General features: G+C 41.3%; 1 protein-coding gene across 1 annotated transcript in view; it reads left to right on the forward strand.

The window, feature by feature from the left end:
- Thsd7b (thrombospondin type 1 domain containing 7B) overlaps positions 1 to 25,581 on the forward strand; it is an 852,383-nt gene that overhangs the window by 378,355 nt on the left and 448,447 nt on the right. The window contains exons 6-7 of the mRNA XM_042258057.2: positions 9,999 to 10,154; positions 19,684 to 19,881. Of these exons, the coding sequence (XP_042113991.2) occupies positions 9,999 to 10,154; positions 19,684 to 19,881 (354 nt within the window). The remainder of the gene's footprint in view (positions 1 to 9,998; positions 10,155 to 19,683; positions 19,882 to 25,581) is intronic.

A 25,581-nucleotide genomic window follows, 5' to 3' on the forward strand; every position in this document is an offset into this window, starting at 1 on the left:
GATTTATTGGTAAGAGATCTACCTGGTTCACACAGGTAGCAACAGCTTCCTAGTTTAATGAGTCCTTAATTAAAGTATTTTGCCAAATGGATTTTTAAAACTATAGTCTATACATTATTCAGAGGGTTCATTTTTCAGCCTGCTAATTATAAGAATTTTCAAGGTGTGAAAATCTTCATTGTTCTCCCTGATACCTTGGTCCCAGTTCTGTCCCAGTGCTGAGTCTATTGGTTTGCACTGGAGGAAGCTGGCCTGACAGTAGCAGACTATATACAGAGCCAGGTGTGTGATAATAGAGTTGGAAGAAGTTTTGTAATGCAGGGGTTTGTGTTTATAATGCTCAGACAAATTACAGATGGTTTGGGATATATATATATATATATATATATATATATATATATATATATATATATATGAATGTATGTATGTATTTATTCAAAGGAATGAACTATTCTGCATTTTTTAATTGTTATGCAAGGCCTCATCCATGTCCCTTTCAGTGACTCTCAGAGCCCTCCTTTGAAGTTGAATTAACTTGTTCAGTCTAAAACGATTTGCAAATTTTAAGTAGCATGTGCTAACAGGAACATGGAGTACAGCAAGGCCTTCCTCTTCCCTTCTGGCAAATGCACAGGGTGTGTGATTTGCTTTAGAGATATGGAGTTCTGTCTAGAGAGACTAAAATAATCGTTGCGCATGCGTCCTGTTCTCCCTCTGAAGGAACCGTCGGCACTGCAGCTTGTGGCTGGGCTCTCACAGGACCATGGTCTTTTAAAGGCTAGTTCTTGTTTTTCTTAGGAAGCCACATTCTGAATCAGCAGAAATGAAGGGCTGTCTTGTCTGACCCTCCCACCCCGGCTCCCAGGCATCCTGTGACCACTTTGCTTCCTGTTCTCAACAGGAACACCTGTTTCTCAGTACCCCTGTCCCCTTCTGTCTCCTCCTCAGGCTTCCTCATCTCAGCAATGGTTTTGCAGTCTCCTGAACCCTCTTGCTTCCTTCCAGTTCCTGCTTATTGGCTTTTCAGACATGTTATCATTATCTTTCCCTTCTCAGCTGATAAGGAGAAATATTGTGTAATAGTGCTAAGATTTGTACCTGGTGACAGGTGAGTTTAGGACCCCAGCTTCCAAGTATCTCGTTGTTGAAGGACAGAAAGGAGTACAGTGGAAGGCGTGTGTACATCCTTAGGAAGGGTCTAAAATTAACATGCAAAATTAAAACAGTCACACCAACCATTCTTGTTTACTATCTCTTAAGCCTTTAAAACTAACCATAGGGACCTTCTGTAGTCAGCACAGAAGTGTCTACACAGCTCCTCCTCCTCCCTGGAACAACACTCCCTGATGTATCACCTTTACCTTCGACAGTTTTTCTTAATTAAATGTGTTCTTTGATGATTTCATTCATGCATATACTGCATTCATATGCTTTTGGCCTTTCTTATCTCAATCCCACCCCTGTCCAGTCCCTCTTTTCCATGAACATTCCTTTCTCATGTTTATGCCCTTCTGTTTTTTAAACGCACTGAGCTTAACCAGGGACATCTGTGTCCCCACAGGCTTGGGTGCCCTTAGAGCTCTGTGAGCTCACTAGTGTGTCTACAGCTGAGGACAATGATTTCCCTCTTGCCAGAATCTTCTAGTTCAGCATAGAGGAGTAAGTCCTCCTTGAGCCCATCCTCCATCCATAGCAGTTATTGACTGGGCCAGCTTCATGTAGGTCCAGTGCAGGTGACCAGAGCTGCTGTGAGATCAAGGGGCAAAGGCTGCTGTTAATGTTTTCAAAGTTACTTTTTTTGTAGGTTTTATCTTAGTAAAAAATTTTTTTGAAATAACAATGTTTGCTTTTCCTCCTAATTATTACTATAATGGCAGATCTTTTTCCATCACAATTTTTGTTCTAAACAGAGTGATACTAGCAGGCAATTAGGGAAGCCTTACTCCCATTTAGCTCCTGTCATGGTTTCCATAGACAATGAATTCCATCTTGCAATGTGCTGAAGACCAGAAGGACTCTCAGACTAAAAGCCCCTTAGAAGCCACGCTTTCCGGACAGAGGGCATTTCTTTCTGCGTTGGAGATCCCTGCGAACTCTATTCTTTGTCTTTTGACCCCCCTACTTTCTCTCTTTGGTCACTTTCTCATCCCCCCAAATCACCCCAGGGCCTTTTCTCTCAACAGTAATGGTTTTAATTTTATGAAGAGTAAAAAATGTTAGGTCATTTCTTTTCTTTAATCCTCCCTTCATTCTACCTTTAGCTCTTAGCCAAATGTCCACAAAACAAACAGGAAAAACTTCTCAAAATGGGCTGGGGAAATGAGAGCATAAAACAAAAAGCCCAGTACGCCATGCTCCTATACTTCTTTAAGCATGTAATTATTGGCTGCCAATTGCTCTGTGATCTGTATTCAGACTTATTTTTATTCTGAATGTTGCTTTGCCATTTTTTGATCTATGGTGTAGTTACTCAGAAGCAATAGAAAACCTATCCATGGATGGGCATTTTCTAATTGATTAAATTAAATGAATTAAATTTGGAAACTTTTTGACATGTGTCCAAATTTCACATAATTACTTCTAATTGCAGGAATTATTTTTTAGCTATCAAATCTGCTGTATATACACACATCTTCCTGCCAAATTGTATTGCATAGTACTCTGCCAAGAGAGTCACAATATGGCTAAAATTAAGCTTCATTAGGTGTAACGGGATGAGATGCAATTTGATTCTTAAAGCTGACTGTAAGTGCTGGAAGATAGATTTGCTTTTCTTCTGTCTACCAAGTTAAAAGAAAAATATATTATTTTGCAAATCCCGGTGGCAAAAGGTAACTGAAATAATTCATGTAGCTTCTCAAAGGAAAAGAACTTCATGCTTGAAACTGTGCTATTATTTATCTTTACCCTTCATCCATTTGACTCTCTCAGTCTGTAGAAGAGGCCCTTTTATTTTAGTAGAAGGTGGATTGAGTTTCTGCCAAGTCAGTGTACTCCCTAAATGGATATGTCAGAGGCAATATTGTTTCTGAAAAATCATTTAGAAAGCAGCATTTTTACATAAGTAGGCTCTTTCATTAGTTTTGAATTAAATTTGAGCAATTGCTGTTTCTGTTATGGCTGCTGCTTGGAGAGCCCAGGCACTGAGGGCTTCCCACGTCCTTGAGTCAAAATTTCCTTTGGGGTTTACAGTGGCTGTGTCAGGCTTGGAAGATTGGAATGGATGTAATGTGTCTGTCTAAGCTGTTGGTGGAGGTTGATGATATTCACAAAATCAAATATTTTGCATAAAATCAACCAGAGATTGAAGGTTTAATTTGTATGGTGATGATGTGGAAAGAAAGCAAAATATAAGTTTCAGGGTATCCCAAGAAATGTCTTTGGTTTCCATTACTGGCCTTGAAAATGCTGGAGAAAAATTTGTAGTGATTAATTCCTCAGATGCTTCTCTTTGTCCTGAAGATAATGTGCACTTCATTATGCCCTGACAGAATTACATATGCTGCTTTGTGAATTTTGAAAGAATGTCTTGGTTTCCTTTTGTCTAATAATGTTATATTAAAAAAGAAGCATCCATTAGCTGTGATGATAACGTTTTCCCCTTAGGCAAATGACTCCTTGTTTATAAACTCAAGGGGGCTACGGAGATATTAATTACAATTAGCAAAATAATATTTTCCAATTTCATTTTAATTCCTGTTAGAAGAGTTAAAACAAACAGATTAAATCTTGCAGAATGTTGGGGTGGGAGTGGGATTCTCTCATAAAATTTTGGATCATACTATTTTGTTAATTCAAATTAGCTTGGATTCTAGCTGATTTAATTTTAAATAATAAATTGTAAAGGTGTTCATCATTCCATATGTATTATAGTTAGTGGTGTAATTATCCAGTGTGGTAGTCACATGGCCCACCACCCCAGGAAGTTTTCTCCTGACCTATATATAGTCCATTTTCTTTAGGTTTGTGTCCTCATCTAAAATCACCTTCCCTTAAGGAAAACAATGAACTTTATTCCTTTCTAGAATTTAGAACAGCACACATTTTATAACATAGAGTATATTGCCTACAAGCCTACTTGGCCCTTTGTTAATTAGCATTCTGTTCATTGAGTTATTCATCATTTAAGGAAACTTTGCAATCATTAGTAACAGACTTCAACATTTCTTGTAGGGCAGGTCAATTTAATCATTTCTTACTGCAAATGAAAAATTCCAGGTTAGGTACCAGAATATTCAAAATATTAATTACTACCAAATATGAGCAATCACTTAAAATACAGTAATGTATTCCTCAGAATTGGGAAAGACTCTGATCCATAGAGATCAGGCTTTAACCTAGTTAAAAGTTTGTGGTGTTTTAATATTTGAGGATCTTTAGAGCTCTCTGAGAGAATTAAAGTTGTTATTTGCAGAGCCTGAGCAGCCTGTGAGACCTGGGCATCTTCAGTCCAGCAGATGTCAGTGCCTGGGTGGCACAAAGCTTCCAGGTGACCATATTGAAAGTGAGTTGGGGGAAAATGCAGAAATAATGTTTTTTTTTGTTTGTTTTTGTTTTTGTTTTTGTTTTGCTGAGCAGGGATTCATGGTGTTTGAGTTGAGTTAGTTAACAGTCATTTCAGAGGAAAGTGTACCTTGACTAGGATAGCAGTGATTCTTATGTCAAACATTCTAGCTAGAATTTGACCCAAGATAAACGAAGGCTCAGTAACGTATGCACTATATATATCACCCATTTCCAGCAAGGGATGTCTCCACCCACTCACTCCCTAAGATACTGTAGTCTGAATAGCCATACTCATTAGTAGGGAGTAAAAAGTAATTAGTCTTCTGGGACAGAGAAAATTTGGGATTCACTATGTCCTTTTCAGTGGGACACATCTGAACATAGGTTAGAATTCTGAGGTAGTACTATAAAGAAAGGCTTGGGTCTAATTTAAAGGGTTAAATTGGGCTGGAACATTCATGGGTTCCTTGGATCTGTCACATCTCTGGCAACCTCTCATAGACTGTCCTTCATTCAAAGGCTATCCTGGTACAAAGAGCCACATCTGTCTTGACTGGTGCCTTCATTTTCATAGAAAGAAAATGAAAGATAGATGGAAGTGTGTTTGCTTCCCAGCCTAAGGCTCAGGTTTTGCCATCCTCTGAATTTGATAATGAAATTGTACAAACCATCTGAGTCCTTGGAGTTGAGTTTTTCAGTCAAATTGATTAATTAAACTCAGTTAGCCCTAAAGCTGACATCCAGGGCTAACAGTCAATAGGTATAGAAGCATCCTGTGTTCACCCTTCTCCAGGGTTCTGAAGCTGCTAAGTGCTTTGTGATGCATTCATCATTTATTTCTGGACCAAATGTGTCCTGGGGTGGGACTTGGGGTCATGAAAGAACTAGGCTGACCCAGACACATCGATTTGGTGCCTAAATGCAGCATCTTAGACATGTCACCATGGCTGGAGGAATTTATTGATATGGATTAAGATCGACTGTCCATCAAAGCAGCAGGTGCTGAAGAAAAATGACTGTTTTGACAAATGGTTTCACCCTATCCCTGAGTCTCTGATATGTCACTCTAGAGTCCCCAAGGAAATTATTCCCTGCTCTTTGTCCAGGTAATAGTGACTATCTCTACTTTCAAATCTTACATTGCTTGCATCACCTAACAGTCTACTAACTGACAGTTGAATATTTATGAATGAGGACTTCGGGAAACATAACCCTTAACCACTTGCTGTCCTCAACTTCTCTTCAAAATGAAACAAACAGGTCTGTTTGAAGTGTGGCTGTGGTGTCCTGACAGATTCAGCTGCAGGGCGTGTTCCCTTGTCTCTTCCTAACTACACTTCAGCTAAGAGCCTTTCCTGCCAGGCATTCTGGGAGCTTCACATGAGATTTACCAAGATTTCACCATGTACCTGGTAGACACTTGGCTGGTGGATGGAGTTGTGTTGGCTACTGTGCCAAGCATCAGATGCAGAGAGATGGTAGCATTCCACTGATTCACCTTAGTGTTGAGCGGTTTGAGGCCTTCTCAGCGCTGGCATCTGGTACTTCATCTGGGTGGTGTTGAAAGGAGAGAGACATGGCAACAGAAAGAGGGCAGAAGCCCATCCTTGACATCATGCTGGGCTCCTGGATACCTGTGCAGTTTGGACCCAACCACAATGGAATGCGGTTCTATGAGGAGAAGGTCTCCGGCCGTCTTACCACTCTTTGTCACTCCTCCATCAAGAGCACGGTGTTAACACAAGCTGTGAGGTGGGTCACTGTGTACTGATTGTCAACCTTTCTGAGTCAACATACAGACATACAGACACATAGACATACAGATGTACAGACACACAGATATTTAAAACTCACCCATATACAGCATGTTTTATGAAGCAGATTTATTCCTTACTGGCAGGTGGCAAAGAACAAATAAAGTCTAACTTTTCCGGAGCCTGTCTTCCAAGGTACAGAAAGCACATATCTGCATGCTCAGCTCTGCAGGCCTCGACTGAAAGTGGCCCACTCCAGGTTTTATACATTGGGGCACATGGCAGAGTATCCAAGGATACCTTGTTGTGGGGTCACTAGTACACAGTTCAGGCTCTTTTTGGCCAGTTCTTCTCTTCTATTACGATGCTGAATTTGTAACATATTCAGTAGCTATTCTTCATAGTGATAGGCAAGCAGTTGAGGGAATGCATGGTCAGCCTAGGGCGACTTAAAAAAGTGTCTCATGCATAATGGACACTAAGGAATTTCAAGTAAAAACTTCACCTAATGAAGTGGTTCACAGAATAAATTCAGAAGCCAGACTGCCTAGTTCCAGATCTTATCTCCATCATTCCCTGACTAAGCTTGTGGGCAAGTGAGCTAAGATTGTTTTAGAATATTTTTTTAATTATTATTTTTAAGTATGTCTGTATGTTTCTGTGTGGCACATGTACATGTGAGTGCAATACCCATAGAGGCCAGAAGAGGGTGTCAGATTACTTGGAACTAGAGATACAAGGGGTTCTAAGCCAGTCAAGTGGGTTCTGGAAGCAGAATTCTGTACTTTGATTGCTGAGTACTCTCTCCAGCCTGTGAGCTAACATTTCTATAGTGTAGTTCTTTTATTTTAAAACTAGAGACATTAAGAATAGGTAACTCAAAGAGAAGCTACCCAGACCAAAGGTGTCAGTATCTGTTTGATATTATGACCCATGCTTAGTATACATTATGCATGTTTAGTAAATGATTAGACTAATCAGCTGCCATGCCTACTTCCTTCTGGTCTGTTGCAGGAGTCTTTCTATGCTTGTGGGAGTAAATGCCAACACACATAGGATGGGAGCCAAGCACACTTCTACATTAAGACATCTGGCTTTTGTTGTTTTGTTTTGTTTTGTTTTTTTTTATGTATGGGACACTCAGATGCCTCTCCTTCCATTGTCTGTTAATCTGTTGCCTGACTTAATCTTATTGGTAGAGATTTCCTTGAACACAGACACTATCCAAGAGTGGCTAGTTTAAATGGTGACTCGGTGATTTAGAATGGCTGAGTTATTTACTCAGCAGATGTGTGTCTATGTAGCTTGCCTTACTCTGAATCCAGCCATCTCATAGATCCGTCTCTAGTTTTGGTGCACATCCCACTGACAACTGTAGTATATGATCTAATACTTCCCTTATCAATATCCCTGGACAGATTCCATAACTTCCCCAATATCTGCTCTCTCCTCCTTTCCCTGCCCCCACTCCATGACATACATATTTTCACATTCACACTGGCAATTTAACTTTGCCCTTGACTTTCATTTTAAGTCAAAACTATTCAATTTGATACACTTTAAAATAATTAATTGCAGCTGGGTAGTGGTGGCACACTCCTTTAATCCCAGCATTTGGGAGGCAAAGGCAGGCGTTTCTCTGTGAGAGTTCGAGGCCAGGCTGGTCTACAGAGCAAGATTCAGGACAGGCACGAAAACTACACAGAGAAACCCTGTTTCAAAAAAAACAAAAATATTAATAATAATAATAATAATAATAAATTGTAAATAAAATATTGGTGTTGTTTTTACAACCCTGTCATTTGCTTTCACAAATGATGCCGACTGTGGCTTTGCGCATCAGAATCCCCACCCCAGCTCACAAGCCTGTGTCTTTTTCCATGACAGTATTTGTTTTCTCTTTTGCTGTTGGCTTGATTCTTATTCAAAGCTCCTCTGCTCAGAGTTGTGACAGATTGCCACCTTCACTACATCTGATTCTTCTCTACCCAGAGAACGAGGAAGCAAACGGGGTGGTGTGACATACCACCCAATCCCCTCACGCCACTTCCCACCTTTGAGGCATTTTCAATCTGTTCAACTGGATACAAATGACATGTGGGAAATATTTACAAAATAGTACAAGCCAGTCAGATAAAACTTCCTGAATCGAAGATACTGCTCACAAAATTTGGAATGTCTCAAAACTTGTTCAACTGGAGGCAACTCTGTGTAGAAGAGTAAACAGCTTTATATTTGTATTTCCTTTTTGATGTACATTTTGAGACTCAAAGTGCTACTCAAAAACATGCTTTATTATGATGTTTGCATGCATCCTTCTCAGATGCTAGGATCACATTTGTCCCCCCCACACACACACACGCACCCCATTCTGCTAGTAATTTTTCTCTTCCTAAATATCACCTCCTTGGTTTTATATCTTATTATCTTTAATGTGGCTCACACGGTTCATAGCTGGGTAGGCTATTCACAGCTTTGTTCCCCTGATGCTGTGCCCAGAACCTTTTACCACGATGAAAACTAGCCAGTAAGGGATGAAGCTTGCAGGTTGAGACCAGCTTGATTTATCCTGTGACTCAAGTATGTGATGTCTTCTTCATCGATAGTGTCTTCCCATCAAGTTCTGGAGGGTAAACAAGGGCAATGACAGCAGTCTTTATCTTGGGATGGTTTACAGGACGCTTTTTATCTATGAATATGGATGTAGTTTCAGACATTTCTGCACTAGTAGGTCCCCATATGGCATTTTCAAAGGTCTTTAGTATAAGTTTTCCTTTCCTATACTCCTTCTTCCACCCTTCCCCCCTTCCTGCCTCATTCATTCCTTCTAGTTAGTTCCATTACACTATCCCCTGTTCCTTCTTAGAATCTGCCTTCTATTCCCCTTTCCTTGAAATCTCCTTTTCAACACTCTTCTCTTGATGGACACCTGAGTCAATGCTACAATTCATCTGTAGTAAATACTGCTGCAGTAGACTTAGACCTGTGTCTTTAATGTGTTATTTCAGGGGCTCCTCTTCCCATTGTTGAACTTGCACAAAGGCCAGTAACTTGCATTTTCCTCCATTGCTTGTGTTTTTGTGTGAGGTCTGTGGGCAGAGGACAGTGAACACCACTGAAAGACAGATAGTCACTGTACCCTGAGGGGACCCAGCCCAGGCCCCCATCTTAGCATCTGGAAGCTCCTCCTCCTTGGAATCCTGAACCTCTGGGAAACCCAGTTAGGAAAGTTCCTCCTCAAGCCAAAACCGCAGTCAGGGTCGAATTTTTCTTCTTATTCGAAGAATCATTTTTCTTCTGTCTTTGCCAGCTCCACCCCTCCGGGGAGTCACAGCAGTAGATTGGTTATGCTAAACACTGCACCTTAGGGGTTCGATTTTGATGTTTTTCACAGTGACCCAGTCATTTATATTGTTAAGATAGACTCTTCTTGAAATTTCACCAAGACATTTAATTCTGTTTTAAATCATACCTCTGGATAATTTGTGTCTGTGATATTTCCACTGCTCTCTCGAATTCCCTGGGAGTGCTTTGCAATGCAGGGATCTCAAGTGCATGCCCTCTGTCTCTGTCTTTTTCTTTACTCACCCCAAAGGCTAATAGAATAGAACTAAACATCCGTATTAGAAAATGTTTGTCTTGATTGCATATACTCTCTAGAATCATAAACCTAACAAAGATATGACTTTAGGAAAGTCCAAAGAATGTGACATAGGCATTTATGTTTCTGTCCTTTAGTCTCTAGGCCTGTGGAAAGTACATTATGTTTGGAACCTGCCCCCTCAGCCTCCCAGCTCTGCAATGTCCCTTGCTCGACGGCCTGCATAGTGTCTTCCTGGTCATCCTGGGGCCCGTGTGTTCATGAAAACTGCCGTGATCCTCAGGGGAAGAAAGGTGAGTCCATGCCATGCTTCATGCACTTCCAGTGTACACGTTACTCTGCAGCAGACTAAGCCAGCTAAGCCAGCATTTGTTTGTATTTAGATAACAGGCTCAGGCTTGGCAGCATTTAGTTATTAGGGAGGCAGCTAAGGACATTTCTGTGGAGCACAGAATCTGACCTTGATTGACTTTCATATTCAACTCCTAGCTGAATAAGTGGCTGTTACTCAATTGGAAATAATGTTGGTCCTACTGCCACAGCCTAGTTGGTAGAGTGCTAGCCTAGCATGCAAAAAACCCTGGATTCAACTTGCAGCATCACAGCAAACCAGGCTTGCTGGTATATGCTTTAACTAGGGTAGCAGAGACAGGATGATTAGAATCTCAAGGTCATTTTTGGCTACATAATGAATTTGAGGTTAGTCTGGGCTCTGGGCTACATCAGACACTGTCTCAAAACAAAAACAAAAACAAAAACAAAAAAACAAACAAAAATCAAAACTCTAACTTACTTACTTTTTCATATAAGTGATGGTTACACTGAGGTCCTTAGACATGATTCATATAATCACACCAGAAACCAACTATTTTTGTTATTACTTTATTATCAGTTTTCTACATTTAGCATTTGGTCTTATATTTTATGTTTTAATAAAGGACACAATATGTGTGTGTATATATTGGTTAGTGTTTATTGCCCTCAGGCTTAAAGTAACATCTTCTTTTTTTTTTTTTTATTTAGTTAGCCATTGCAATCCTGTTTTCTCCATTTTGTATTTAAAATGTCCATCCCCACCCCTACAAGCCCAGAGGCACCTTGCCATCCTTCAATGACCTTTCAGCTTCCACAAGTGTCTTTCTCCTTGCATGTTGTGCTAAGAGAAAAGATTCCTTTTATTAATATGAAGAAAAATAAGAACCAATGGCTTCCCAGATGGTAGGTTGTGTTTGCTCAGCTATAATCTTGCTTTACATGCAGAGAAACAACACATGCCCAACTGTTGAGCGCAGTGATCCTTTATGCTTCCTGTCTGTGCAAGAAAATGCCATAGCCACTACAATCTCACAGGACTGTCATCTGCAGCTTGCCCCGGGCACACACATGTGCATGTTCATAGCCCAGGCTTGCAGGGATTTCATTTTGCTCTGACTCATATTGCAAGTAAAAATAGGAATAACAGTATTGAATCTGGGACAGGAGGATGCTAGCTTTCATTTCTTTTTTTTTTTTTCCAACAACTTCTAGAAATCAATGTCTTAGCAGGTCCTGGCAGGCTGAACTAATCTCCTGTATAACATGAATATTTTCACAAGTTCATTTTTCAAACACTGCCTTCACGGCTGGGACTACTGTTTCTGAGTGCTGTAGACCCTTGGCATTGAGAGGAACAGCTAGGACAGATGAGTAACTGGGGACACGTATTTGAGGACTCTAGATCAGCCACACTGCCAATACTTCCTACTCCCGGTCTTCTAAGATGTGAACTAGCCATACCTTGAGGTTCAGCTACTATGGATGGAGCCTTTTCAGCCACTGTGCTTTCCCTGATGTGTGGGGCTGTTTCCTCTGAATTGTGAGCCAGAGTAAACCGTTCTTCCCTTTGCCAAGTTGCTTTTGTCAGATATTTGCCTGTAACAATGTGAAACAAGATAGTGCATCATATAATCCCAATATCCTTATGTTGCTTCAGCTTATGGGCACTGAAAAGTTTCCATTATAGCTAGTAGCACAAATGTGCTCTCTATATAATTAGAACTCATTATTCGCTTACAGCTGGGTATGAGACTCCTTAGGGTGACTTGCATTCTCTTAGAACCTAGAACTCGTCCTCCTGTAGTTCATCCATACCATACCAGCTTTTAGGGCTACTCCCAAGAAAACCAAACCACACCAAGCTTTACCAAAACTGCAACTGCTCTGGTCAGGGATGTGCCTGCAAGTAAAAGTGGACTGCATGGAGGCATGGACAGCCATTCCTTTTTGCTTTCAAAGCTGCAGAGTTCTCAACACACCAAATGGACCTCAACTTACTTGGGACACTTATGGATGTAGGTCACATGAGACCAGTTCTTGTTGGTTTCTGACCAATGAAGAGACTTATTAACTCAAACATCTGAAAACAGAATGGCCACCAGGATGACATTCATCAGTACGAACGATGTCAGGGGCTCTAAACTTTCTCCTTTTCATCCTTCTACTTCTCAACTCTCCAAGTTGCTGTCTTCTCATTGCATCATTCTCCACAGTAGCTTGAGTTTGATAAGCCATCTACATAGACCAAAGCTCAGTAAGGAGTTTTATTTAAGGTGATAAGTAATGTAGGAGAGAACATCTTCTCCAGTAGTTACAGGAACTACTAGTTCAAGTGCTCTAGGGAGGAACATCATGCCTGATGGTTGTATGCTCATCCCTGCATACTTCTTGACCAAAGGATGGGGCTTGAGTGGTTAGGTCCTAAGCTTCTGTTCCCAGAATGCGGAGTGGTTCACCTTCACAGGCTGAGGGTGCAGATGAAGAAGAGAGATAAGGGGAATGGTGGCCTCCTTGAGGATACTTTGAAACATCAAAAATGATTCTGGGGCCACATTTGTAGATGATTACTCAATAGATTAAGTTTTTAGTCCTCTTGTTCTGGTCTATTGGCTTCTTTATGGCAATTTGGAGCACATATTTTTTCCTTATTTCTATGTTGTATTTATTTTCACTTGAGTCAAAATTTTCATAAAACACTGTGAAGAACTGATGTTTTAAATTTTATCCCAGTCTTCTTTCTCCACATATCTCAGACACATCTCTGGAATTCATTGGAGAAACCTGTAACTCTTTCTCCTTGTGGACTCCCTCAACATACCCTTGTGTATAACTTTCTTCTCACTGGCCATTATTCTGATCTCCACACAAACGTGGACACGCATGCACCTGCATAAACATGCACATGTTCATACACATATACATAAACATCAATGAATAAATACAACAACAATAGCTAAGCCAGGGCTGACCCTCATGCTCCCTGCTCCCCAGTGTCTTTCCAAACACATAGACTCGTTAGTTGATTTTCTTCCTAAGCCCAAGGACATTTGGACTGACGTACAAATCCAGCCCTGAGAAGAAAAGCCATCTTCCAGCTGCGCACTGCAGTAGCCAGGTGAACCATGACCCCTGAGAATGAACCCTTGAGCTGATGTAGATCAGGAGGGATGCTGACACCAGCCTTAGTGTAACTGCAGCATCATCAGATGAAAAAGGACCCTGCAGTCACAGGAGTGGGTAGAAATGGAGGGTAACAGGTAACCACTGAGTGTTCATTTTGTCCCAAACAACAGTTTCTTTCAGAAGTTCAGTCTTGGGTTCTGAAAGACTCTATAGGGGCATGGGGGTTATAACCTGGGGGTGGGGGAGTCCTGCAGCCTTTGGGGGCATGTTGGAGTTACTGTTAATATCTTTGTTTTTAGAGAGCTCAGACTGAAACCCGGTGACTTCAGTGTACAACTGGAAGATAGTTTCTCTTCTCAGTGCTAAGTTACCATGGGTAGAGAAAATAGACAGCTTTTGTAATTGTTATTCAGGGCTGACAGTTTGCTATTTTAAAATAATTCCCTAAAGCAGAGAGAAATCAGTCCTCTAGGTCTTGCTGGAACCTGGCAGGACCACCTGCCTCTAATTCCTCTTGGGAAAAATACGGAATGGAGTTCTCCCTCTGGGGAAATGATTCCGTGCCTACAGGCAGACCAAGTGTGTGATGGTGATGGGAGCAATCATCTTGTTATTTCTACCAACTGGTGAGGATGAAGTCTGTGTTCTTCTCATTCTCTATTTCTGTCCCATGATCCTGTAGGGACTGGGCCAGAGTCCTTGATTGGCACACAGTAAATATGATTTAGAATTCCACAGAGGCTGGACACACAGCATGTGTACTAGGTGTTGAAAAAACCCTGGGACAGCAGTGGGGGGGGGTGCAGATTCCTATCTGAATTCCCTACAAGAAATATAATCAACTCACTAGCAGAAGAAATCCAAAATATAGAAAACTTCCTGCATAGTTTATAGCCTCATACATACGTACACAGGTACATATTTATACAGATAAACTCTTTAATAGTTATACATATGTGTATATATTTTAGAGAAAGAAAAGTAGAATATTTGATGGAAAATCAAGCAAACAATGAGCAAAGAGATGTGGAAAGATGGAAACCTTTGTCCAACACACACACACACTTCTGATCATGTGGCTTCTTCTTAGTTTGTTCTGTTCTCTTTATTCACATAAAAAAAAATAGAAAGGAATGGGGGAAGTAGATGATAGGAAATGTTTTATTAGCTAATAGAATAAATCGTTATAGAAATTATCTTTCTATGGCTGTTGTTCTCCATCAGGCACCCCTCAATCAGGCATCATCTAAGGCTCATGGCTGTCAGCTACTCAGAATGCATTAGGAAATCAGTCAACATTCACAGGCTCTGCACCTTCCATCACATCAGTGACAGGCAGACAAGGGGAGCAGCGCTTGGCAGGTTGGTGCTTGTCAAGCGAGGCTGGGACACTTTCCAGAGGAATTTAAATGGGATCAGGTTGTATCGTTTATTGCTTTATCTCGGAGATACTCCCACAGTGTAGTAATTAGAGAAATACAAAAGAGAATCAGCCTGAAGAAAATGCTGATGGATGAGCCCCACACATAGATGTGAGGCAGTTTTAAAAATTCCTCTTGATGCAGATTTACCTGACACCCTTGTTCCTTGCAGACGAGGTCTAGGAAGGCAACCCACTGAAAGGAGTTTGATGGAGACCTCTATATGTGCCATCCTAATAGCTGCCAGCTTCTACACAGGACCTCAAGGATTCCTCCCCTGCTACAATGTAGTTCCCCAAGCACAGCACAGAAGAGCATGCAACGTTCCCACAGGAAAAGACGTTTTTAAATTGAGACTGTAGAACTATTCTTAAAGACATCTTTTACGTTCTGAAAAACTAACGTAGGCAGTAAAGTGAGGTCAGAAGCCACTGACATACCTGAAATCTAATTTTACTGTGGAAATATTTCCCTTTTCCATTGTTGCTTGCTGGGTTGGCTCTAATTTTACATGTATATAAATTCTATTAAACATCATTTGGCTTTATTACAAATAATATACATATTAGCTGATGATTTTTTTTTCTATTTTTGGGGCTGGTGGTAAGCTGTACCTACTTCGTATGTAAAGGATTGAAGGTTTTCATGACTGTTTTACACCATCAATGCTCCTATTTTCTATGTTATAACAGGCTGGGAAATCATCATGGTTGATATCTAAGGAACTGGAATCCAAGATTCAGTCTAGGGGAAACGGGGCGCCTTGATTCAGTAAAGTACTTACTTACCGTACAAGCATGGTGACCTGAATTTAATTCCCGGAAACAATGTAAAATAAGTCAAGTATAGTGTTGTGCATTTGTAATCGGACTGCTGTGCTGCCACAGACAGACTAGCCCCTGGGGCTTGCTGACCAGCCAGCTTAACCTTCAAGAGTCCTGGGCCATGGACATACCCTGTCTCAAAAAACAAGGTACATTGGAAATGACAACCTAGGTTGTACTCTGGTCCCGTACACAAGCATGTACATGCATGCATACACACACACACACATATGAACACATATATATATATATACCTACAGTCTTATCAGGTTCTTTGGCTCAGCATCCTCATCCGGGGCTGCCAGAGACAGAGGGCAAATGCAATATTTAGCATACAGTAGACGTCTGCTATCTGTGTGTAGTCTGCTGGCTGTGTCTTCTATCCTAGCTCCATATTCATGAACAACTCAATGGAAGCTCACAAGGCCACTGTTACCACATGACACAGTAGAAATACAGTCTTCAGACTTCGATACACTCATGAGCATCCTTAAATTCTTCTTCTCTGCTTTCACCTAAAAAATGTTGACTACTCTTCTGCCATCTTCTCTTCTGACCTTACTCTCCCCAATCCACTATTCAGTTTTGTCTGTTTGCCTGTGGTAGAACGATACACAAAACTATAAATTTTGGCCTCAGAACTCATGGCAATACTAACAACAACAACAACAAAATCTTGAGAATAGTGGTTCTTTCAAAGATGAGTGGTGAATCTCTGGCCATGCAGTGATGATTGTTACTGTCTCCTACACAGAGCCCTAAATCCTCCTCTCTAGTCTGTCTAGCTTCAGTTTAAGGGACTGACCCATGATGGCTTTGAGGTGTAGCTTGTGAAGTGGGACCAAAAACATGTTGCAGGCAGGAGCTAAGTCAGTGAGGTTAGAGCTGTGGTCAACTCCCTACCCTCCTACACTACTGGTGACACATCCTCAGAGAAGTAATATATTGCAATCTGGCCTTGGTTTACACATACTTAGAATGGTCAGAGAAGCTTACAAAAGTCTAGAGGGTTTAAGTTTGGAGTAATGTAGGTGAACCATCTCTCTCTCGATGTCATGGTTAATTGCTGTGCAGGCCCTTTCTCCTTCTTGAGTTATATGGAAATGAGAGTTAGACGTTTGCCTCTTGTCCTTCCTCCAATGCAGGACATCAATATTCACATGGTTTTTAATATTTACTGAATAATAATATTTGGCTAACATAGAGTTCAATAATTATGAAACATTGGCTGTCCCAGCCATGGTGAACTTGGTGTTGTATTTCTCTTGGAATAGAACACCTGGGAAACCCTGTTGTTTACTGCAGGCATGGATGCCAGTGTGTGAGTAAGTTAAGTAGAACAGGAAGCCACGGTGCTTGTTTTATGCTGAGCTTGTGGTGTGATTTGATCCTACTTAGAGTCTGGACAAGGGCAGCACATGCACACACACACAAAAGAGCCTGAAAGAATTTATTGGCTGAGGATATGCACTCTATAGATTTATGGCAAGATGGATGCAACATGATTTATAGAGGGAAATGGCATGAGCCCCTCACTGGCTTTAAGCTCCAGGAATAGGACACCCAAATCCCTCCATAGAGAATGCTAAGTTTCTGTACTGTTGTCAAAGTGTAAATCATGCTATTTCTTGTTCAAAGACAAGAGCTAAACAAGTACAAACAGGAAATAAGCAGGGCATGGGCGTTATGTGTAAAAGTAGAGGGCATTCAAGTCATGTGGTGGCAAGAGCTGAGAAGTCTTTAATTTATGCCAAGTGTAGTTGAGTGCCCTTGTAGCTGTCCTTGAGTTCCCAAAGAATGAGGCTGAGCTTTCTGTAGGTTGTATTTTGAGTATTTAATGGTGTGGAGCTAGATTGATAACAGAGCAGTAATCTCTGTTGTTATTATTATTTTAATTGACCTTAAACTTAGGAATTTTAGTATCATTGTAACAGTCACTATCTGCTAAATGATGTCTAAGTAGTGTATTAGTTATTTTCTGTCTTGCGATGATCAAATACCTCACAAAAATCAAGGACTCAGTCAGGCGGTGGTGGCACACACTTTTAATCCCAGCACTCAGGAGGCAGAGGCAGGTAGATCTATGTGAATTGAAGGCTAGCCTGGGCTACTGAGTGAGTGAGTTCCAGGAAAGGCACAAAGCTACACAAAGAAACCATGTCTCCACCGCCTTCCCGCCCCCCCCCCAAAAAAAAAAATCAAGGAGAAGTGTAGCTGGAGTTTTCTCCAGTCCGGCCCAGCCCTACAGACCCTGCAACCGCTTATAAAATAATCACTCAGAAGCTCATATTAATTAAAATTGCTTGACCATCAGCTCAGGCTAACTATTGACTAGCTCTTACATCTTAAATTAACCCATTTCTATAAATCTATACCTTGCCACATGGCTTACTGGTATCTTTACATGTTGTTTCTCCTGACTGGGGCTGGCAGCGTCTCTTGACTCAGCCTTCCACCTCCCAGAATTCTCTTCTCTGCTTGTCCCGCTTATACTTCCTGCCTAGCTACTGACCAATCAGCATTTTATTTATCAACCCATCAGAGCAACACATTCATAGCATCCCCAGCAGAGAAGAGAGGTTTATTTGATGTTACAGCTCAAGAGATAAAATCCATAATGATGGGGAAGGAATGGTGACAGGAGCCTGAAGTGACCAGTCACATTGCCTCTGCAGTCAAGAAGTGGATTAGTGAACAGGAGAGAGACCAGGCTGTCAAATGTCAAGGCCCTCCTCCAGTGAGCTACTTCCTCCGGCAAGGTTCCACTTCCTAGAGGATTTACCACTACCCAAACAGCACTACCAACTTGGGACTGGAAGTTTAAACATATGAGGTGTTAAATTAAAGGATTTTTGGCTACAGATGCAGCTTAGTTGGTAGAGCACTCCCCTAGCATTGAGGAACTCCTACAATCAATCTCCCTTACCACAAAAACCAGACATGGTGACACATGCCTATAATCCCAGCACTTGGGAAATAGAGACAGGAGAATGAGAAGTTCATAATTGTCTTCACCTCCGGAGTGAGTTTGAGCCCAGACTGAAGACATATGAGAAGCAGTTTTGAAAAAGAAACTGAAAGACCATGATGTGTTGACAGAATTTCAACATAATCTTGGGAGATAATGTGGGTGAGATCTATGCCCATGAAAGTGATATATATATCAAGAGAACCAAGGATTGCAAGTCATGTCATTAATGGGTCTCAGGTAGTTCTTATTCAGTCATTCATTCTTTTCGTAAAGTCATGTTGTCGTTATTGTTTTTCAATGTTACTTTAAAATATTTAAAACAAATATGTTGTGTAAAAACAAAGTATAGCTTCTACTTCTGGCATTTAGACAAAAGAGAGAGAGAGAGATTATGAAAATGCCCATGTTCTCTCATGACACCAGATCAAGAAAGCTGAATAATAAAAAGCCTTTTGGAGCAAGTCCACACCCTCCATTTTCTTATAGTCTTTGTCATATTTTACAGTATTACAGTTGATCTTTCCTCTGTATGTACCTACCTTACTCCTATTGAAGTATAGTTTGTAATTCTGTACCATTTCAAAACCTGCCTATGTCCTTATTACAGGCTCTGACTATGAGAATTTGAGAAAACATGCCCAGTTAGGATAGAGAATGAAGTCTTAGAGACACCATCTATATAGACATGCTGATGTGGGAATCTCAGAGAAGCCATACAGGGAACTGTCAAAGCAGGAAGCTGTGAATGGTCAGGCACCAGGCATAGACAAAGGTGTAAATGTGCTGTTTAATGTAAAGCAACAGGATGCTGAAAGCAATCTAAAAATGAAATGCGGATGTATCTGTGAGCAAGTGCGGCTGTGGGTCTTCACTGAAGCTCCTGGATTACGGACACCATTGGATGCTCCTTGTTCATTATTTCATATGATTCCATCTGGCCTGTCTGTCGTCTCTTGGAAGACACTTTTACACTCACATTCTTTCCCACATTTCTCTTTTCCTTTCCATTTCATATCCCTCCATCTCATAAATAAAACACACCAAGATAACACATGCATCAGAGCTGCAAGTGTTCACGGGGGAGGTTCCATCTGCAGCCCAGCAGCTGCTCCTTTGCCTTTGAAGGATCGGTGAAATACTAAAAGTTGTGCTTTCTCTCTCCTTTTAGGCTTTAGAATGAGACAACGCCATGTTCTCATGGAATCCACAGGGCCCACGGGGCACTGCCCTCACCTGGTAGAATCTGTGCCTTGTGAGGATCCAATGTGTCACCGATGGCTTGCTTCCGAAGGGATCTGCATCCCTGATCATGGGAAATGTGGCCTGGGACATCGCATCCTGAAGGCTGTCTGTCAGAACGAAAGAGGTGGGACATGGTGACATACTGCAGGATTGACTTATATCCAACCAGGGGCAGTGGTACTCTTCAAAGGTCATTTTCTGGAGGGCAGGAAGCTCCTATATATTGGGGTATTTATGGTGAAGTAGGTGACAAGTTGCTGTAGGGTGAGCTGTGATCACTTCATATGAGAACCACAAAATAGCGCTAAATGCACTGTTTGATTATACTTAAACACACCACTCTGAACCCACAGAATTCTTCAGTTTTTTTTTTTAATTTATCAAGACAAATAACAAACAAAACTGTGCCAGCTTATGAATACAGGACAAGTTTTATTTCCTTTTGTTAAGATCAGTTTATGACATGCCTTTATAAGTGTTAACAAAATGCTACCTGTTAAAGATGCCAGGGTTAAAAAGAAAAGGGGCGGGGGGGGGGAGATTAAGTAAAATCTTTTCATTTATAATAACATTAGACCAGAATCAGTTCTGGATATAATGCTAACATTTTCAACAAGCCATTTTTAAAGATAAGCTGTCAGGATTTACACAATTATTAACAATGATGTCTGTCCTTGATCACCAAGCTTTTGGTACAGTGCTTCTTGGAAATGAAGTGTGGTTTAAAAATATGTAAGTCATATGGCAGTGAGAAAAGTGACATTTAAAAATCTTTATCCTGGAGATTAAAAAGAACTCCGTTTCTCGGAGGGATGTGGAGCATGTCTCCTAATCAGCTCTGCAATGTGAGTCCCCATTCACAATACTCTTCGCGTGTGGGATGAAATGTTTTGACTTGTGGAGCGAAGCAATCCACAGAATGGGAGGAAATTACAAAGCAGATTCAGAATGGATATTAACATCTTCACAGGGCTGACATCTGGCACACTGTTGCTTCCTTTATTTCTTCCTCCCTCTTCTCTCTGCGGCCTTTCTCCTTTACTTCTTTATCCTCTTTTTCTTTCTCTAAAATAGCTAATGTAAGTAGGAAAATGTACATTTTTTTATTAAATGATTTATTGTTTCCCTGCAGAAAGCAGATGGTTGTTTAATTAAATAGAAGGCGACAGCAGATTGCAGTAGCTGCAATAAATAGTTGGAACTAATCGCCACTGCTCCTAATACAACCACATAATGTTTACATGGGGGCAAGGTGTGCCTTATTAGAGCAGGCAAATAAGATCGCTTCCACGGTGTTTTCCTAGTACTATAACTTATAATAAGGAAAGTATAATTTGTTCTTTTCCCTGTTTCTTGGCACACTCATTCTGGACTCCTTGTAATTTCCCAGGGAGTGCAGGTTCTGGGAGAGTCTTCTGCTCTATTATTTGATCATTGATGTTAACTTATGACATGAAGCTCATAAGTTCCTTTAAGTTTCCATGGGTGATAGAAGTGACTTTTGCTCTAACAAGTTGCCTCTGAGTTGGTTTCTCAGTGTAACTGGCTCCTTAAAAGACCAAACCATTACTAGAAGTTAGGAACTTTTATTCCTAATCTTCAACCACAAGGAAGTGGAAATGGGCTGGAGGTGGGCTCATTATTAATCATCCCTACGGGTAAAAGCTCTACAAAGATCCCTGGACTATGGAGTTCAGAGATCAGAACTTCCTTCCACATGGCTATGTGGAGATGTAGGCAGAGTCAGGCATGCCCTGAGCGGACCTGGATGCTCTGTACCCAACTGAATGCATTTCCTTTGTCTGTATCCATACCACTCAGAAAGTGCCTGGCCTTGCCTAATTCATCTCTTTCATCTAGCTATTTATCTGTGTAACTTATATTATTCTTTATAGTAAAGCCGTAAATGTAAGTAAAATGTTTCCTTAGGTTCTTTAAGCTACCTGGGAAAATTCTGGTGTCTGAGAAAGGGTTTATGGGATGTGTGATTTACAGCAGGGGTGACAACCTGGGGTATTGTTATCCGAGTGAGGTTTGACTTGAGGCTATTTCCATGAAAATAGTTCATGGAAGTGGACTTGACTTGTAGGACACCCAGTTGGTGTGGGGGGATTGCTTGTTGTGGAGAAAACCCAAGCGATCCCTCCCAGAAGCATTCTGTATTGAGTGTGGTGTCTGAAGAATGAATGGGGAAGGTTCAGTCCTGGGCTTTCCTTCCACCCTGCTTGCATTTCACCTCACTTGCTGCCTGCCGGCTGGTCAAATCATTTGATTTGGAGAGGCATATTTTCCTTTAGGTCTTTAATAAAAACGACCTTCGATTGTTAAGGTTCTGAGGGTCAAAGTAGGCACATGAATGTGGTTAGGGATATTCCTGGCACCCCACTTTTCAAAGCAAGCTTACAATGCGTACTTGTTACTACGTTGGTCTGTGGAAATGGGGCACACAGCAGTATTATATACAGTGCAGACAGATTAGAACCAGCAAATCTGTATCTTCCTCCTGCCCTTCAGCTGAGGAAATGGAAAGCTCATATGGTTGGGTCCCATAGCAACTGGTCATAGTACTCTGGTCATCTCATGGCAGGTGCTGGCAAGTTGTCATGACAACCTTTCCCCATAGCATTAGAGGTTCCCTCCATAGTGTGTAGGCAGAGTCAGGCATGCTCTGTCCTCTTCAGTGGTTGTAGTGTCTTCCCTTTCCCATGACACAGCAGTTTCAAGGCTTTATTACTTATTCCTGTGAACGGATTTAAATGTAGCTTTTGGCTGACATAGTCCATTTCTATGGGGAGAGATGAAATTCCTAAGTGCTCACATTAGCTCTGGGAAGTCTGTGGGTTTTTAAGTGCCTTGATGAACTTCACTGTTTGTGAGGCAGCAGCCACCATCATGATGACAGGAACATGCTGACCTCCTCCTGGTAGCTGAAACAATCTCATAGCTGGTGAGAGACGTGAACAAACACGGTCTGGTTGGATCTTGTGTGACTCAGAAGCCATGCGCCTCTGGGATTGGCTGTGAAGGTTTTGCAGAAGAGCCTCCTGACTTCCCACGCGTTAGTGTTAGCAGTGTCTTCACATAACCACAGCATTGACAGAGCTACCGCCACTCATTGAAGTGGTTGAGGAAGGAATGTTTGAGATATACAGTTTTCTGGGGGTTTCTTTGCTTGTGACAGTTGATAGTTGGCTTTTCATCACAGGGAGTTTCTCAATTGCTTTGAAGAGTTTTTGTCTCAATTTATCTCAAGCTAAATGGATGTGGCCAGAAGAAATTGTCTTATACTTGATATGAGAAACTCCAAAGCTCATATTAGATCCAATCAGACTTGAAATCCACTAGACTTTCCAAGGGCAGCTGGCTTTGTCTTCCTTAGGTTTGTTTATAAGTCTGTGTCAGGACTTTGGATAGAAATATACAGGAAAAAAAATTCTACAATCTCATGAAATATCCATGTCCCATTCAGACTTAGAAGTGAGGGATTTTTTTCCCTTCATGTATATTTGTGTGGCATGCAGTGTTTATATATATATATATATATATATATGTATATGTATATATGTATACATATATATAATGTTCACATGTTTGTGTGTGCACCTGTGTGCATGCATGTAGCAACACAAGGTTGACATTGCAAGTTTTCCTCAATTGCTTTCCATTATTCACTGAGGCTGGGTCTCCCCCGTTGAAGCCAGAGCTTACCGATTCAGCCAGTCTGTCAGCCAGCCAACCAGAGATGCCCTCTCTCCATCTTCTGAGCTCTGGAAATTTAGGCTGGCTATTATGATTTCCAGGCATTTGCTTGGGGCCTAGGGATCTAAACTACAGTCCTCACACTACAAACACTTTAATCCTGGAGCTGTTCCCCCTGCACCCAAGAAAACTATATACTAGTAGCATGCGTGTGTATGCACACACACACACATACACACACACACACACACACACACACACACACACACACACACACACAAACCCCAGGTGGAGTGGGATAAAAATGACAATGACAAACACAAAGGCAGAAGGAAAGACTCTCTGCAGAGCAGAAGGGGAACTAAAAGCCCTTTTCTCTGGGAGAGACTAGTGAGTTAAGTGCTTTTAGTGGCATAAGACCTCTGGCCTAATTTTGAGTTTTTCAGTTGAAACACAACAAAAAAAAAGTGTGTGTGTAATGGGGGAGGTGCTTGATAGGCAAACACCTTCAGCAATTGTGAATCTATTTTACCAGCTTGCTGGGTTAGGCAGAATAGAAACCCCACAGATAAGGCATGGCAGGGAGCCCAGGAGACCTTTCTCTCAGGTCAGGAGGATGAGGAAGAGGCCAGGAATTTGCCATCTTCACAATCTCTCTGTCCCCCTTTTCCTATCTGCCTGTCAGGGATCTGTCTAGTTCCTAGTGCCTCAAGAACAGCAAACTCCAGAGGTCTTGGAAAAAAAAGGTCAGAGAACAGTAGAGGTAGAAACTCCAATGTCGGCCTCTGCTTCCACGCACAAAAATGTGACCTATGGATGACTTAGGATCCAATTCATCAGGTATCTGGGGATTTCCCCAGCTGAGGGATCTGATTTCCAGGGCTTTGAGTGGTGGAGTGCTTTTGACTTCCTTTCTACCCAGCATCTTCTCATTACTGTGGGTCCACCAAAGTCACTGGGTAAAGTGTGCACAGCTTTGTTCTTGACTCCTTGGTAAACATTTCTGCACTTCAAAGGAGCCATTTTGAATGTTCCGAAAATGCCAGCCCAACCCTTTTTCCCCTTGGAGGACATTACATTTCCTTCCTGTGGCTTAGACTCTGATCCCAAACTTAAAATAAGTTCACTGTCCCATTTCCCTGGTGACTCCTGTAGATGATTGTATCGGCGTGTGGCATCTTCAGGAGAGGCTGCAAAAACCTCCTCACTGACAGGGAACTAGATCTAGTGGATCCAAGTGACAATTTGGACCTTCCTCCATGTCTCAAAGATGTTCTACAGGTGGGCTAAATGTGGATCTGCCCAAGGTCTCATCAGATTCAGGGCAGCCAATACCTTCTCTGCTCCATGCTTTATCAAATATCCTTTCTAGAAAGAAGAAATAGCTTTTTATTTTGTATATTTCAACAAGCATATTTATTCAGAGATAATGTAACACACATTCTGTACTCATCGGAAGTGAATGATCTGCCTACTAAGGTAGACTATATCAGGAGGACCAAGGCTCACATATTGACAGGAACGTTAGAATCCTTCTGGGTTGCCACACAAGAACCCTTAGGTACAATGCTTCTTATTTTCATCTCTGCCCTACATCTTGCTGATATAAATGTTTCATTAAGCACGAGAAACAATTTCCTACCTCTAAGGTGGCTTTGCTTTCCACCTCGAAGACATTTTTTTTTCTTTATTTTATAACATTTTATTTTATTCTGGACAAGTAGGCTGTTTTCCATTGACCGATTCCTGAGAGAGAGATGACCAGGGTATAAGAAGATAAGAAAGTTTGGGACCAGGAGGTCTCACACATGCTGTTGGCTCATGCAAAAAGTTTATTTGATACATATATATTATATGTATGTATTTATACATAAAACCTTATATACAGTTTTTAAAGAAGAAACAGGACAGAAGTGGGTAGCTAATCAAGCGGTGTCTCACAGGGGAAACAGAATATCTCAAGGGTGTCAGAGATAGCAGCCTTGGGACTCATAACTCCAGTCTCTTCAGGGCGAATAGCCAAGTTCCCAGGAACCAAAACAATAACTCCTTCCAGGCCCTGGCCCCAGCCCCCTTGAAACTTGTCAAGTCTGCCCCCACCCCCCAACCTCGGGCAATGACACAG

The sequence above is a fragment of the Peromyscus maniculatus genome, chromosome 11 (genome assembly GCF_049852395.1).
Source record: "Peromyscus maniculatus bairdii isolate BWxNUB_F1_BW_parent chromosome 11, HU_Pman_BW_mat_3.1, whole genome shotgun sequence".
Taxonomy (NCBI): Eukaryota; Metazoa; Chordata; class Mammalia; order Rodentia; family Cricetidae; genus Peromyscus; species Peromyscus maniculatus.